The following is a 16,786-nucleotide window of genomic DNA, read 5'->3' as shown; positions in this document are numbered from 1 at the left end:
TCCAACCACTCTGCAGATTGGAGATTCAACACTTTCAAGGCACAGGCCTTTCAGTAATTAGCAGCCTCTTCCGGACCGCCAAACCACCCGCATTCTTTTTTCCCATAACAAACCCCTGCAGCTGCAGAATGATCATCTTGTCAGAGATTAGCCAAACCACTGCACTGGAACAACTATCTTCCCTCTGCTCCAAGGACAAAGAGACAAGAAGAGCAGCACCCTCTAATTTGCCACAGATCAGGCTACAGCTGAATAACAGTGCCTTCCAGATATTCACAATAATCAGCTTGCACTGGTTGAGTTGATGTCTGAGTGGAGACTACAAACTAAGAGGTGGTTGGATTTTTGGAGCTGGAGAAAACATCGTGCTACATTTGCGATCAAGTTTTACCCTGGTCCTTAAATAGGCCATCAAGTTTTTATTGCTTTATCCTTCAAACCATCACATCACCCACAGAATGTTTCCCTGCATTCAACTGGAAACAGTGGGAGGCAGTGTGGAGTGCTTGTTACTGTGAATTTAGGGCAAATGCCACAAACGGCTTGCTGTCGTGACGCGTCAGGGTCAGCCATTCTGCTCTAAAACACTGACACAGGTTTTTCAAAGACAGGGCTTTATCCCAGAGTCAACAGACCACTGGTTGATAATACCTGTTGTGAGACCAGAGCTAAGAAAACATGGAGCCAATGTGTCTAAAAGCACAGTAGCAAAGGGGTTTTTTTCTCAGAAAATACAAATAAAGCCACGTCCCTGTTACCATTCTCTTTTTGTTTTACATTTGAACGTTAAAGACCGAGAGAGAGGCATGTTCTCACGAGCTGTTAGTCGTAGGGGTTTTTTTTCTTTCTCAAAACAGCATTTAAAGATTCTAACTAACTGAAACCATATTGTGATGAAGGCAGTTTGACATTGCATTGAATAAGCATTTCATATTTTGTAATAGTACCCTATCTGTTTTATATTTTTTTCTGTTTTATATTTCTTTTGACAGTCCCAAGACCGTCAAAGGTTGGCCCTCAATAAGGACAGCAAGCCCAAATGTACAATGAAAAACTTCATCTTCATGTGTGTATGTATGGCCCAGTCAAAGTCTACTCAAAACTTTGTTGCTTGACAACACTCTCTAAACTTATGTTTTCATAGAAGAATGGGCAAAAACCTAAACTCCACATGTACAGAGTCGTGCGGCAATAATTTGACACCTTTATCTAAAAAAAAGAGAGAAAATATGCATTGTTTTCCTTCTACTTCACTTTGATACAATACTTTGTGTTGTTCTAACCCCTAATATCCAACATAAAGAAACTGAAGTTTCACTTCTGATTAAATTAAGCTGCGTAAAGTCATAAATCTGAAACTGAGACAATAATTCAGAGTGCACAATAGTGGGGAAGGTTGAAGCATTTAAATTCCAGAAACTGAGCCCAAACCCTAAATTTAATGAAACAACTTCTTCTTTGTTTGTTGAGATCCCACCCAGGTTTTGGCTGACTTCCCCTCAATAGAGCTGAACTCACAAACTTACACACTTGATCCCAAACTTTTTTTTACCTTTTCCCATGTTGTCACACAGATTAACACGGTCTGACCTAAATACCTGCATGTCGAACTCTCAGAAACTATATGCTTCAGGTATTACTTTGTACCACTAAGCTGTGCTTGACGTGCAAGAACAATATCCATCACTTTAGACACTGTAAGACCCCTGAATTTATTATTTAGTTAATTCAACCAGCTGCTGAAAGACCAAATTAACCTAACTGTTCTGTTGTGTCTTCCCCTCACTTTTCCCTCATGCATAAGCACTTCTTTGGTTTCCATCCATCATGTTGCGTCAGCAGCCCTCTCTTTTCACTCACCTCAAGCTCTGGCCTGTCTCCAGAAGAAGATCGACCCAGCTGTAAATCTAATTTCCATGATTCTCTGTAGAGCTTTTATTTTTACAGCCTCGCACAGAGCAAAGCAAACATGGCCTTCTCAAAATGTGACCCATCCAGCTACTGTTAGAGTAAAATATGAACTTATTCCAGAGGATGCATGAAATAAAAAAAATAAAAAAAGCATTTGGGGGCGATAAGACAAAAGCCTTTGTGTCTGCTTGCTCTGACTCAGAATGTGATTGGTATTAGATTTCAGTGCAAAACAGTCCCGGATATTAAAAGCCTGTGGAAAGTCCGCATGTAGGATCTCCGCCCCAGAAAACAGCCACGGATTTGTTCTTTCTTTCTAGATCAATGCGGGTGGGAGACACTTTATAAATGAGATCAGTTGTTCATTTTCTCGAGCGCAAGGGTATTACATTTTTGCATCTGCTGGCTGAGCTCTGACAGACAGACGGAAGTATCTCTGGCAACCAGGGTCTTCCTCCTGCCTTGTTCCTCAATCAAAAGTGCACAGAGCAACACACACACACACACGCACACACGCACACACACAAACACACACGCAGACACACATCCATATGAAATTAAATTGACCCACAGAGATTGAGTCTGCAGAGATGGCATAGAGAAGTCTGTTTCCCTGCCTTGTCAAATTGGATGCAGCTTTGGACTTCAGCGCATTGTTATTACTTGTCAAATGGACGCTTTAATTGCCTTATAAACCATAAGGCTAATAAACATTTTGTTAGATGCACAGTTTTACTACCACGTCCAAGTGTGGCTGGAGGAATCACGGCCTTTTAAAGTGAGTGTGTGAGCCTTTTTTATGTGTGCATTTAGGTCAATGAAGTGGTAACAAAGCAGGGTGCTCATTATTTATAAGGTCACTTAGTGTCGCAATGACCATGAATGTCACCTGAGCTATCACGCTTGCAGATCTCAGGTGAATTGCTTCAGGGATGGACTCATGTGGGGACATGAGTCCATATACGCCATTGCATACGTACGTCACGGTTATATACTGTAGCTTGCAGAACGTTGGCTAATATAGAGAAAGGAACAAAGTATATTCAAATAACAGAGGCCACATGTAGCGGATACCTTTTCATTGCAATCTAATAATAGAAGGCAAAAGAAGAAAAACTATGGTTAAAAAGGTGAACTGACAATCTTGCTTGCATTAAGCAAGATTGCATACTGCTGCAATTACTTTAGCCCCATTTCCTCACAATCTAAGCATTGGTTCAGTTCTTTTATATATTTTATTATTTTATGCGTCATTAAATCTACAGAGTCTAACATTGCTTTTGTCTTTATTTTGCAATTGTGCAGTTTGCAAGAAAGACCAATACTTATGTACAGCCTGAAAACGAAGCTCAGTGCAGGATAATCTGGGATCTTTTCTTATGAAAAATGATTTCAGATATCTTACCTCGGCTCCACTTCCCCTGCTGCTGTTGTCGTTCATCATGTTCCAGCGAGCAAGCTGCTGCAAACTGAACTGTAAACTATCCTGTTAAAAGAGAGGAGAGGACCGTACCTGTAACCATATCCTTGGCAGGGCAAACAGCTGCACATTTAGTTTTACTGATATAGTGACACAGCATCGTAAATTTGTGTAAATACACCCTCTACAATAGTCTGTCTCTATGATGGGGGTAGGAAATATTTCACAACTATTAGCCTTTTGCAACAAACCTTTGTGAGGATATTATAATCAGACCTGCCTACAAAACGGGCTAACTATTATGTTAGAAGCATAAGAAACTTGTGCTAAAACCACACAAAATGTTATTTTTCAATGGTCAATGATATAGGTTAATAAAAAAAAAACATCAAGTACAATGCTTTGGAAAGTATTTACATCCCTACCAGTAGGTGGACTCTTTTTACTAAGTCTTCAGATGGCATTGGTAAGATTAGATCTTTATAGAAGAAACGAGATCTATTATTTTTGACATACAGTTGCCTGAGGTTTGTGCCATTTGTTTTTCTTGATTCCCAATTGCTGCCCCAATTTAGTTGCAAAAGTATATAAGCAAGAAAAAGATATGGGAATTTAAAAGTTGCTTGATGTCACTGCATACACATGTGAGTTGAAACCTGGCTTTAACTTTATTAATTCTGCTTTTCAACAAAGCAAGGAAACAAACAGGACAACTGACTATCACGTGTGGTGCTATAAGTTGATAAATTATAGTGAGCTTGATGAGTTTACAAAACGTCTGTCTAGAAGCTTTTAATTACATCTATTGTCATTAAATTCACATTTTACTGCTTTTTTTATGTCTGAACTTTCACGCTGTCCTTTAACAAACAAAATCAGTAGTTTTTGACTGTTTTTTTGTGCTTACTTTCTGTCTCTATAGAGCTTAATTCGCTTTTATACGAATGAGATAGGCTTGCATCGCGTTATAGTTAGTATTTCAAATTCAAAATGAATTTCACTGTCTCCCAGCCAACCAGTCGTTGTCCTTTCTCGTCAAATTTGTGTCTGTCTCTGCTGGAAGGTGCAACAATGTGATGAGTCGGCTGTCTCTGTGGTAGTCCCAGCGTGCTGCGTGATTGGACCGTTCCTGCGGTCGTTACTAGGGGCGTGGAGCCAAGCAAAGTGAATGGGAAACACATTTTTACTGCCTCAGCAGCGCTTGAACCCAACGTTGAACAGAGGCGATGACAAGGGAATACAGTTGCGTGCTGAAATTACCTGCCGGGGAGATTACAGAAGAGCTGAAAAAAATCCCGTGGCGTGAACCGAGCTGTGTGTTAATTCACCCACAGCCTCAGCGTGCAGCAGCTACAGACAAACAGTCGGTCGGTGAGCTCTCCAAATATTAAAGGATGCGAGGACTTGTCATTTGATAAATACATCACATTCGTCATTTTTCCACCCTCGGCAGTGGGGAGGGAATGTGCTGCCCGGACTGAATCTGGATTTGCTGGTGTTTCGGTGTGACTCCCGTGCGTGAAAATGGGCTTAATATTGAGATAGGGCGTTCAGAAAGTCCACCCTCTTCTCGCCGTGGACAGTCGGCTAACGTTAGCGAGGTTTTTCTAACTGCGGACCTGACAGGTTCGGTTCGGACTGTTGTGTAAGGTGTAGTACCGGTGCTGTGTTCGCCTTTCAGCGTTTTCTTTTTCTTCTTAAAGAGGTAAGCTATTTAGTTTTCGTGTACATATTTGCTTGTGTCGGTTCAAGGGGTTCATATGATGCGTGGGGTGAGTATATTCAGCGCGTGTAAACGGTTAGCTTGGTTAAACTTAAGTTGTAGCTTGCTAGTTTTGCTGCACCTGAACGAAGATGGCCTCTGCAAACAATATGGTTTTGTTTAAATAATTTGCTTATATTTGAATCAGACCTGCAGACTTTGTCTCGAGTTTTTTTTAAAGGTAAAATGCAGGAGATGGCTTAATTTTTTTTAGTTGGTTTAAATATATTTTTTTGTATTTTTACTTTACTAAGTGTCAGTATTTCTTTTGCAGCTCTTTATCTGATGAAATCTCGCCTGTGTCATCCATCCCAGCGCTGTTTAGGGCCTCTGCTGACAAACTGCGTCACCGGGTGGGCGCTGCAGGTATTCATCTGCAAAAAAAGATCTGCATTTGGAAATTGAAGCCATGCCTGGAAGAACCTGGAAACCAAAGTGACTGAACTTTTTAAGTCACCATGGAGCCGGAGGCTAGCTGTGGGACTCTCCAAGAGCCTAAACATTCATCTGTACCCAATTCTCAATGTAATCTCGCCATAAATATGCATGGGCCCATGGGTGATGCAAATGTGAATCTTGTGGACTCTCTAGTGAGAGGAGGAAGTGATCCTTCTTCTGTTTACCAGAGGAATGGGCATCAGAGATTCATCAGGAGAAGTCTGTGGTTTTCAGACACGGATGAGCAATCCTACGAAGCCCCCGAAACTGAAAACCGGAGCAAAATCCTGAACATAAACTTGAGATCAATTGTGGACAGGACACGAGGGACTAGCTGTGGGGTTCAAGAGAGCTCCAGCACTGAAAGCCAGTGTGGGCAAAAAGACAGCGCAACAGAGAGCACCAGTGCGGATGAGGACAAGGAGAGAGTTGGACATCCTTTGAATGTTACTTGCAGCGAAGGTGGTAAAGTTGCTACTAAGGCGGTGAGTGAGGAAAATGAAGAGGAAGCAGAGATGAAAGCGGTCTCCACATCTCCAGGAGGAAGGTTCCTTAAATTTGACATAGAGCTCGGGAGAGGGTCTTTCAAAACGGTCTACAAAGGCCTGGATACCGACACCTGGGTGGAGGTGGCCTGGTGTGAGCTGCAGGTAAAGGAACACAAATGTTCCATTTCATTCATATGTTCTGTATGTCTTGTTAAGAATGTAAAAAATAAAAAAAAAACAGGTCTTTATTTTTAGAAAGTTTTATTTTTTCTATATTTGAACATTTTACAGGTCTTTACAGGTTTCAGCAGTCTAGAAAAGTTGAATCAAGTATTTTCCTGAACTGGTTAAGTTTGGTTTAAAAAAAAAAGGAAAATATTCAAATATGATCCATCAATTCCAGTATGAAAATGTTCATGATTTTGATGGTTTTGAAATATTTATTTCTCTGTCTTTTGTGGCAGTTTTCCCCTATAGAATGGCACCTCCATTTATCCATTAAATCATCTTCTAAATCTTATTAGGTTTAAACATGTGATGTGCTTATAGACTGGAAGTGGTGGGATTTTTGAAAAAATTATTTTATACGTTTAATGATTTGGAAAAACAAATCGGACTGCTTTTTTTACAGTATAATTTGATCAGAGATGACAGAGCGAAAAATTCTTAATTGTTTATCCACTTTATTTGTTATTTTCTTTGTTCATCATACTAAGCAGAACTACATTAAAGATGCATTAAAAATAAATATGTCTTTAGGGAGAACTAAAAGAGAATCTTAAATGTTTTTAAAAACTATAGGTTAATGTGTTTTGAATATTCACTTAAGACTTTTATGTTCTTCATTTATACAAATGGGGGAAAATCTCCAGCTTAATGCTTTACAAAGGTATTAACTAATTATTTCCGTCCTTTGGAGACTGTAACAGGGATTATCTCTCTCTCCCTCAATCTCCCAGGAGGCTTACTGGGGACTGTAGTAGGCACGACTGACCCCTTAAAGAAAGCAAACCTGTACAGGGTTTGTTTTCTACAATCTCACAAAATTGCTGACGATTAATTCAAATCATATTCCACCAACCTTCATTTTTGGCTGTTACAGTTTTTCAAGGTAACTCTGTGACACCACAGAGCGGTTACTGAACTGGACAGTGCTGGTCTTGCATGTTGTGACTGGTTCTATGCCCCTAAATCCCTCCCTCTGTGCAACAGGAGGTGGATAGACACGCAGCAGCTGAGGTGCGCTGTGGCCTGCTGGGAACTGTGCAGCAGCTAGTGGCCTCAGCGCTGTGACTGAGGAGATAAAACATGCTACAGCAGCAGCAGCTACAAGGGAGCGTGCAAGCCAAACCTGTTGTGTGTGACTGCATTGCTGCGATGCGCTGTGGCATTTGATCTTTCAGCGGGACTCTAAAGATAGGAATGAGTAACGTAGCATCATGCTGACTGAATTTGAGTGTCTCTGTGTCTTCCTGAAGCTGACAAGCAGAGCAGCTGTTGGGTTCACTTGTTGATACAAAGTTGAACAGGAAGCAGTTTGCTGCTTTTTCCCCTTTTGACATATTTACTAACAGACACTCAGGAGTAGATGTCCAGTTTTAAAAAAGTACTGTGGTCTTTACACCTGCCACATGTTTTGCATAGTTGCCTAGTGCCTATTTTGCTTGATAACTGTCTTTTGCATTTGTATGAGCTTCTTCTAACTAACAGAAAATAAACTGTCATAATACAATTTTCAGTTTCAACTTTTACAGCAACCAACTCCACCAACTGTTTTTACAATTATTTTTTTTTTTACATTGTTTGATATCGACACTAGCTATTTCTTATATACCAGGTAGTATTTTTGTAGTTATTGCACGAGCAACTAAAATTTGAAAGATATTTTATAAACCTCTATTTTCTTCCGTTACTTTGTAGATCATTAGTCTAGATTGAAACTTTGCTTTTGAGATTTTACTTGGAAGGGAAACCGAAGTCTAAAACAAGGCCTTTGTGTTATGTAACTCTGGTTGGTAAATTTGAACTTCCTGACAGTTTTTGATAAGTGGTTTAGTTGGCAATTTTTCTTTTTGGTGTTGTGAGAGAGATGGATACGTTTTAGGCTGATGAGGAAATTATGACCGTCAAAATGACCATCACATCTTCCTTAAATCTACGATGTATCTCCAGATACAACAGCCAACCATTTATAAGTTGAAAGAAATTTGTCTTGGATGTAGTCATTGAGTCTAAGATAATCTCTGAAATTTATTTTATTCAAATTTTATACACATTTTTATAGTTTTTTTTTTTTCTAACAAAAACTACATAAGAAAAATCTATGGAAAGAATGGATTTGAAAATATAGAAATGTTCTAAAAGATGCACTGTCGGACTGTTTACTGTTGGTTTTTTGACTTTGCTTAATTTGGATTGGATCAGATTTTTTTTTCCACAGTAAACCCACTCAGTTGGTAAAATCAGAAGCAGAGTTTACGCATTAAATTACAAAGAAAATACTTGAATCACAGCTTGAGATGCTGTCAAATCACACGACCTATATGAGAGATTGCATGCAGAGATTGCATAACCAGAACTCCTGTTGTGTGGGGTCTCTTCTTTTTGGAGTAAGACATAAAGCCACATCCTTAGCATGAAATACTCTGCTGCCCCATTGATCTGTGCTTGTGTAAAACTCCTGGTTGGTAAATGTCAATTGTCCGAGTGAGAGCAGTCTGAGGTCTACATTGTACCGGTTTAATTTGATCAAATGGATCAGGGGAAACATCGTCAGCTGTCTCCTTATAACTGCTTTATATTGTGGTAACTGAAGCCAGCACTGTGGCTGCAGCAGAGTAATCACTGCAAATTCTGTCAGGGTTTTAAAGTCAGGAAATACTTATCGCAGAAAAGTGATCATGGCTTGGCAGGACTTCTCGAAAGCTTAATTTATTTTTTTCCCGTCTGTAAGCACTCGCTGTATTGGGAGGAAATTCCGCAGTGTGCAGTCCTTCTGCACCAAGGGTGGTGTCAGGATCACAAACCTGCAGTCCAGTAGCTCTTCAAAGAAGTGTCAGCACTTGGACAGCAAGATTTATGGTGCATGTTTTGGTCCGGAGGTCAGCGACGTTGCCCCACGCCGTGAGGGGATTTGTGTTTTGATAGTGTCTGCCATGATGATGGTCTCTGTACACTAAATGCCTCTCTGCCTGTGGGTTTGACATCAAAGAGCTTGAAAAATGAGCCTAAACTTTGCTAATTAATCATGGAGACTCATCTGTACCTGAAAATAGATGCTAGGGTCTCCATTAAGATTAGGATGGTGAACTGCAATTTTCAGGGTTCATTGCCTCTGTATTCTAACCTCCTATAATATGTCTTTATGATTTTAATTTCAATAAGAAATGTATTTGGCTTAGGGCTGATAGTTTTATAAACAATATATAGTGATGATATTTTTGTTTACTGTTGTGATTGTATCGTTAGTGCAATGATTGAGTTTTTAAAAGCAATTCATTTATTTTACTTAATTGTTGCATGTGTAAAACAGTTCCCCAATCTCTGGATGCATTCAAAAATCGCCAGAGGTAAAACTAAATTACAAACTATAAGAAAAAATCATACTAAAACACAGTTATTTTGAATAAAAAAAAATCCTGATATTTTCATGTGGCAACCTAACAAAAGATACACAAAATATGTTACCATTTCTGGTAACTTTCTCTATTTGCTCAAAAAACCATTTACATTTTACATTAACCATTTACATTGCATTTACATTTAACATTTACCATTTAAATTAATTTACATTGACGTTATTTACATTTACATTGCATTACCATTTACCTTTTACATTTCGGTTGAACAGATTTGCTGTTTTGCAGAGTGGTGCTGACACCATCTAGCAGCGGATCTTCTTGTGTTTTTGATGCGTCTTTAAATAAAAAGCATTCCTAAGCTGACTTTACCTGTTCTTGTTTGCTCAATGCTGCTTTTTCTGGCATTACCGGGTGCTGGCCATTTTGCCTCTTCACCATTTTGAACGTTTGCAGTATGGTTGTTGCATTCCCGACTTCTTCAGGTCTGAGATATACAAGGTGCATTTCCACCATGCGTCAGTTCATACCTGCTAGTGTGATGTTGCTGCTGGTGCTTTTCCTTTTCCTGCTATTTTTACTTGACCGTCCTAAGCACGTTGTTTCAGCCTTTGAAACCTACGTAAGTCTGCATAAGATGAAAGAAATTCTAAAATAATTGTAATGGTAATAAGATGATATTGCACACATTAAAAATTCAAGGATGAGTAAGATTCAATGTTTTCTTGTTCATCATAATCTTGCTACTCCAGAGATAATCTTACTACTGTAGAGATGTACTTCATTGCATTTAATGAAGGGTATTAGTTTAGGTTTGTATTTTATATAATCTACATTGTGTGTTTGTTTAGATAGAAACTATATTTTGACACCTAAAATTAGGTAGTGTGTTTTGATTTATCACTGTCCTTTATGGTATCTGGCTCACGGCTGTCATCTGAAGATCTCTTGGTAGCCCATAAAGTCTATGTAGAGACTAGTTGTCTGAGCCAAGAACAACCCACACTGCCCACAATATCTCCACATCTTGGTCACATTCAACAACATTTTTAAGCACATGCATCAACAAGCCAAGAAGTCAACTCCCAATGAAAATATCATTCCTGTCATGCATGTTTCTTGAAAGGTTTTGACAATGCCAGTTTTACCGTTCCCAGCCTTATTAGAAGAAATTAGACTTTCTGGTTTAGAAATGCAAGTCTGCTGTGGTATTCTGCATTTTATATTCTTTTACTTTGAACACAACCCTTTGATGCATTTGATGCATATCTTCCTCTCCTTGAGGTGTGAGAGAAGACTGTTTTTTGTGCCAGTCTTTTATGTAACACAGATGGCCTTGACACAAGCTGTGATGTTAATCTGCGAGGAAGACGCATGAGTCTCCAATTGTTCTGAAGAAACATTTCCTATGCTGCTGTTTCCCTTTCCTTATTCCGTCTTTGCTCACTGGAATTTGTTTAAAACCTTAAGAACTTCCTGCTTCTGCCAGTTGGGACTCCGCATGTAGATTTTTATCTTGGTGTTGAACGCTGTGTGCACTCTTCCAGACACAGTTTACCTCTGACTCTGCTGACATTTCTCTGGTATTTGGCTGGGAGCTTGTTTTCATTCGGAATCAATCAGATTCTTGGCTTGTAAATGAGGAGCTGTTGAAGATGCCATGATGGCGATATCTGACTGTCCGCCTGGGATGGTTTGGCAATGTTGTGGCAAATAAACAAAAGCCTTGACCTCAAGATCAACTTGGTATATCTTGATTACAAGTTCTTGATTTCACCGTTACCTGAGATCAGATTAAAGGTCTGTCTACACAGTGCAGCTTTATTTATTTTTTCCTTTTGAAAAATGCTTTCCGCTGATTTTCTGTATCTTGCACAAACAGACAGCTTAAATCTGAGACTTTTTTTTCTGTCAAAAATATTATTAAAGCCAAAGCATTAAAGCACTGTGCAGCTTGTGGTGTAACTGTAAATTTTCACAGTTGCAGAATCAAATGTGAAAGAGAAGTGTAGGTTGCATAAAACGACAGTATAAATAATTAAATGACACTTACCAGCCATTTTATTGGGTATTTGTAAACCCAAAGTCTCAGTCAGTCATATGGCAGAAACTGAATGCATTTAGACATTTAGATGACTTGCTGAAGTTCAAACCGAGCAACAGAATGGGAAAGAAAATATTTTAGATGTTAAATAATTGCTATTGCAGACTTGGTCTGAGTATTTTTTTAAAAATAATTATTTTACTGGGATTTCTGTACCCCCATCTCTATGGTTTGTAGAAAATGGTCAGAAAAAGTGAAAATACATGTGTCTTGATGACAAAACAACATGGATTCTTTCTGTTTGGTATTAGCAGTTTACTAGTGGTGGTGGTTTAATGGTACAGGAGAGAATGGCACACATTGGGTTTTGCTTCTAGTGACCAGTAATTGCATATTACACAATTCAGTCAGTGTAAGAATTTTTTTCACAAATAACTGAGTTGTGTAGAGGAATATACAGTTTCCTGTGAACACATTTAACAACTCCAACTCATTCATAGATACCCCAAAGCAAAAGTTTAACCAAGTGTCTATTTGTTTACAGACAAGGCAGCAGGATATCAATGTAGATCAGACTTGGTGACTGTAGCTAGTGCCATTTCAGAATCTCCCATGTTCAGTTACTGTGTCACTCAGCCAACCAGAGTTTAGGGACAAACCTGTTGGAAAACTACAGCAATCTTGCCTGATGTGTTGCTCCAACAGGGATAATGGAAAATGTACCACTTAAAAACACAGAAAAAGAATCTCTGTTACATGTTCAGCATGGTGTTTAAATGACATGTTGTTTTAATTCGGAATTCACATAAACAAATTTTATGACTGACGTTTTCGTTTTTTACTTTTTGGGAATATTTCATCCCCTACCAGTTGAACACACAAACGTTTAATTTTGGCTATGAATATTTTATTTGCCAGCTTAGAAGTGTCATCAGTAGTGAAAGTTGTTATCAGGCCTGGCATGAGAAGTGATGGGAGAAGAAGTTGTTTTTGCATTATTGGACGACTGCGATAGATAAGTGATGGAGGTTTAGTTGGGCTGGACAATGTATAGCAGATTTATTATTTTTGCTCTATCCTTGCTCACTGTTAGGAATTAAACATATTTGCTAATTACATAACTACTGCAAGGAACCAATTTGGTGGTGCCTGTTTAATCCGGCAGAAAATGTTTAGAAGGGTTTAGAGATGTTCCGGTAAAACCATTAAGAAACCACAACAAGGTTATTTCATTGCCAAAACAACAGAAGTAGCCAAATATGGAAATGTTTACAGAGTTTTTTGTCTGTTTTTTTTGTCAGTAAGTGAAACTACTAGTAAAAAACATTAAGACTGCTTAGTTATGCATTATTGCATACTCCATGTTCTCCGTACTGCTGTACTTGTCAGGTTTTATAATGTTTTGTTTGTTTGTTTGTTTATGACCTTAATCTTAACTGCTGATCTGACTACTTTACATTACTGGTCAATATATAAATTACTTCTGTGTAGGCTTTCCAGCAGTATATCTCAGGTTTACCAAATTACAAATGACACTCTTGATTATTTTTTTACAAGTAGGTTTAGATTTAATCTTCCCTTTTTTAAGAAGCTTTTTGTAAAAGGTTTTTAGTTGCAGTCACTCAACTTGTAAACAGTCTTTTAAAGGTGATATGCTGATTGTTGAAATACATTTCCTCTTTTATGTATATAGTTGTTTTGTTTTTAAAAAAAGGCAATTAAAAATGTTGCTACCTTGAGCTGAAAAGGGTTTTAATTACAAAATATTTGCATTTTTTAATAACTTTTCTAAAAATTCTTATTATTTCTGTATGCAGCCTGTTAATCCATTAAGATACACAATTTATTGCACATTGAATAATAATTCCCGTTATTTTTGAATCAGTTAAAGTCAAATGCACATCTGCTTTATTGGATAACTAAAATTTACCATCAGTTTTTACTGTGTCTTACAATTTGTGTTGCTCATTGTTTTACATTGAATGGCAAATTTATCAGACTTTTTTTTCCAACTTGCACACAGCGTTAAATAACCACTGACCTCTCCGTTTCATCTCCCTGTAATAGGAAGTCTGACTACAGCTCATTAAGAGTAATTATCCTGTCTGGAATTGAGTTGGTTGTTTGTGTGAACAAACCTGTTGCAACATTGTTTCCTGTTCAGACCACCTGATTATGTTCTTGGAGTAAAAACAATTAACAATTTCAATACAATGTCTGCTTGACCTCCGTATACTGAGTTGTTTATGTAATGACGACAAAAAAGCCTGCACTTGAGCATTCCTGTCTTTTTATATCCGTTTCGGTCATATGAAACAGTCATTTTTAAACGTTTATTTATTCCCCCTTATTTTAGAAAATATTGAATATTTTTGTCTCTCCTTGTATATAGAATTACTGTGGCAATGTAGAGCTTGTTGTAGCTGTAGCACTTAAGGTTTAGTTCCATAATATGTCCTCTTCTTTTATTTTAGTGGAATCCTAAAATCTCCCCACTATTACATCAATTAATATTTAGGATACATTTATTATTTTATCTTTAGATTTTCTATATTCAATAATTTACATGTAAATCAGTGAATATAAATAAATGATAATTTGCATATTACAATTTTTTTTAATGTATAGTTAAAAATATATTTCCTGTACAGTATAATATGGGCTTATAATTGGGGCACAGTTTCAGGAAAACATGATGCTACTTTTTGAAAGCTGCCTGATCTCCAAGCTCTAAATTAGTTGTGGGCAATAAAAGGCTCATTGTTCGACATGAAGCTCCATCCAAATGGCTCAGTGCACTGTTGGAAAAACAGTTTCAATGCCTGGTGCCTGAAAAGCCATAACCTAACAAAAACTACATTCTGCATTCAAACAGTTCTTTGCAGTCAAGCTAGTCCACATATTGATATTGCACTGATGATTCTGATTACATATATTGTACTGCTAATGTAATTAATTTTTAAATGATTGCTGTGCATAAATGTTACAGTGAACCTGGATGAAAATAGTTGTTAGCTCTCAATTACATACTTATTTATGTATGTGAATTAGGGCTGTACAATAAACTGTGTGAGGGTATCACTATCGCAGTATCTCTGTATGCAGTCTTCCTATTGTGAGGAACTGCCTAGACTGCAATTAATGTTGGCTATTTATTTAAGTGCCATGCATTTAATCACTTTGTAATAGCTGAAAGTATTTAATGCAGCATTACATTTTTTAGAAGGAAAAGACTTGGACAGGTGGTTATGTCATTAAGAAGCTAGAACTGAATTATTTCTTTGCCAAAACGGTAGATGCTGACCATCGGCATTTCTTTTCTATAAAATCTTGTTGCCAAGATGAAAATAATGCATTTTATTTTATTTTTCCCAGCAGCTTCATCAATATTGCTTGCTGTGAGCTCAAAGCAAAGTAAAAAACATTTGACTTTTTAACGCAAGTTTCACAACATTAACCAATGTTATTTCACGTCACATGTTTTCCTAGTAGTTCTGACATGTTTCCATAAGCATCTACACGTCACTCAACATCTTAGGTCTTTTAGTTGGACTGGGAATTTTCAAATTCTTGTTAAAATGACTTCCTTAATATATTTCATAGAAGTTCCCTGTGAACAAGGAAACACCAGTACAATTCATAATCACAGAAAGTACCTACTGGTTTTAGTCCTCAAGGCAGGTGTGATGCAACCTGAAGATTCCTTCACTATTATGAGGTTTCACTTGGATCTGAAGTCCCTGGAAGTTGAGTTCAAGTGAAAAGATAAAAGCAAAAATAGCCTGCCATCCTGCTTGAACAGGCCTTCCCACAAGGCTGGCTGGAGAGTGGGTATGTTTGCTTTTATTCATTTTGGCTCTGGAACGCATTGACTGTTAAACAGTTCCAGATCAACATGTATATTAACTGTTGCTTTCACATAATTGCTGCTTACTCACATGGCTGATATCTAAACCTTCCTAGCTTTCTACATGCTGTGACTTCTCAGGAACAACCAGCCTTCTGAAGTGGTGACGGATACCATTTTAAAAGCTGTAGCAGAGATTTTCTGCAGGTTTATGTAGAAACAAATCATTCTTGAATTGTTCAGGGGAACAGTTTCATAGAAGGCAGGGTTATCCAAAATGTATTTTCAGTAGTTGTGGTAGAGGCTTTTACTTTAGAGTCCTACAGCTATCTTTGTTTACTACCTGGTCGTGGAAGGCGTTGATCTCTTACTATTTAATAAATGATTGCATAATTTGAAAGGAGGTCAACCAGGTCACCAAGTTGAGCTTGGGGCATTTTCACATAACACTCCTCACATTTTATGAGCCCTTTATATGACGGTTTACCTGTAAAATTAAATGCTCCTAACCCTCACTTTATGCTTTTTCCTGCCTGTGCTGGCTTACTGAGGCTTTCGACTTTTATGAGAATCAAGCATTTGTAAATATTTGTCTCAAGCTAGGCCAAGTCAGGTGAAACTGCCACCGTGTGTATGACAACACCATAGCTAATTGTATTTCCTAGCCAGTGATTTTTACAGTAGGTCTGAGTGCCTGTGATGCCTTTCAGCTTGATGCTGGGTGTGTGTTGAGGATGTCACCACCAGCTGTCACGTCTCACGCTCTGCTGAAAACCCAAACGTATGCTTCCTTTTCTCAAATTTAGGCCTCTAATATTTTTGCAACATATTTTAGTCTTTCAGCTCATGACTTCAATGGCTCCGTTTCACCTTTTCCTCTTAGGTTTTACTGTCATTAGCTCACATTTGAAGTTTAATGTAAGTCGAAGTTGGGACAAAGTGAAACGGATTGGAAATAAACAATAGAAATTGCTCTATTGGTTTGGTTTCATGGAAAAAGAAACTGTCAACATGTGCAAAGTAGATCTCTCTTGCTTTCTCTGTATAGCTAGTTAACCAAATTAGTTTCTTAAAAACCTCCAATTAGGAAAAAAACATTTTATTTGTTTTTCATCTCCAGAAACTACTGTTTGCATGAAAACGGCGAATATAAATACAGGAAGCTATGCAAACACTCAATGATTATCAAGGCATAACCTCAAAGAAGGGGAAAATTGTGAAGTTGGTGAAGTTTAAAATGTTAACTTGACTGTGTAAATATAACTGTCCTCGTATTCCTATAAAGGAGATGAACAGTG

At 37.9% G+C, this 16,786-nt stretch overlaps 1 protein-coding gene across 10 annotated transcripts in view; it reads left to right on the top strand.

The window, feature by feature from the left end:
* Positions 1 to 4,449: 4,449 nt before the first annotated feature.
* LOC103467567 (serine/threonine-protein kinase WNK2) overlaps positions 4,450 to 16,786 on the top strand; it is a 49,088-nt gene continuing 36,751 nt past the window's right edge. For 4 of the 10 annotated variants that reach the window (XM_008414071.3, XM_017305713.2, XM_017305711.2 and 1 more), the window contains exons 1-2: positions 4,452 to 5,036; positions 5,368 to 6,181. In XM_008414071.3, coding sequence (XP_008412293.2) covers positions 5,552 to 6,181 — 630 coding nt within the window. In that variant the 5' untranslated portion in view covers positions 4,452 to 5,036; positions 5,368 to 5,551. Of the gene's footprint in view, positions 5,037 to 5,367; positions 6,182 to 16,786 lie in introns of all 10 variants that reach the window. The other 6 variants (XM_017305712.2, XM_081609108.1, XM_081609107.1 and 3 more) reach the window with 6 other exon arrangements.

This window comes from Poecilia reticulata, chromosome 7, assembly GCF_904066995.2.
Source record: "Poecilia reticulata chromosome 7, P_reticulata-male-v2, whole genome shotgun sequence".
In the NCBI taxonomy this organism is placed as follows: Eukaryota; Metazoa; Chordata; class Actinopteri; order Cyprinodontiformes; family Poeciliidae; genus Poecilia; species Poecilia reticulata.
The sequence above is the reverse complement of the archived record's forward strand: the minus strand, read 5'-3'. Positions and strand labels throughout refer to the sequence as shown.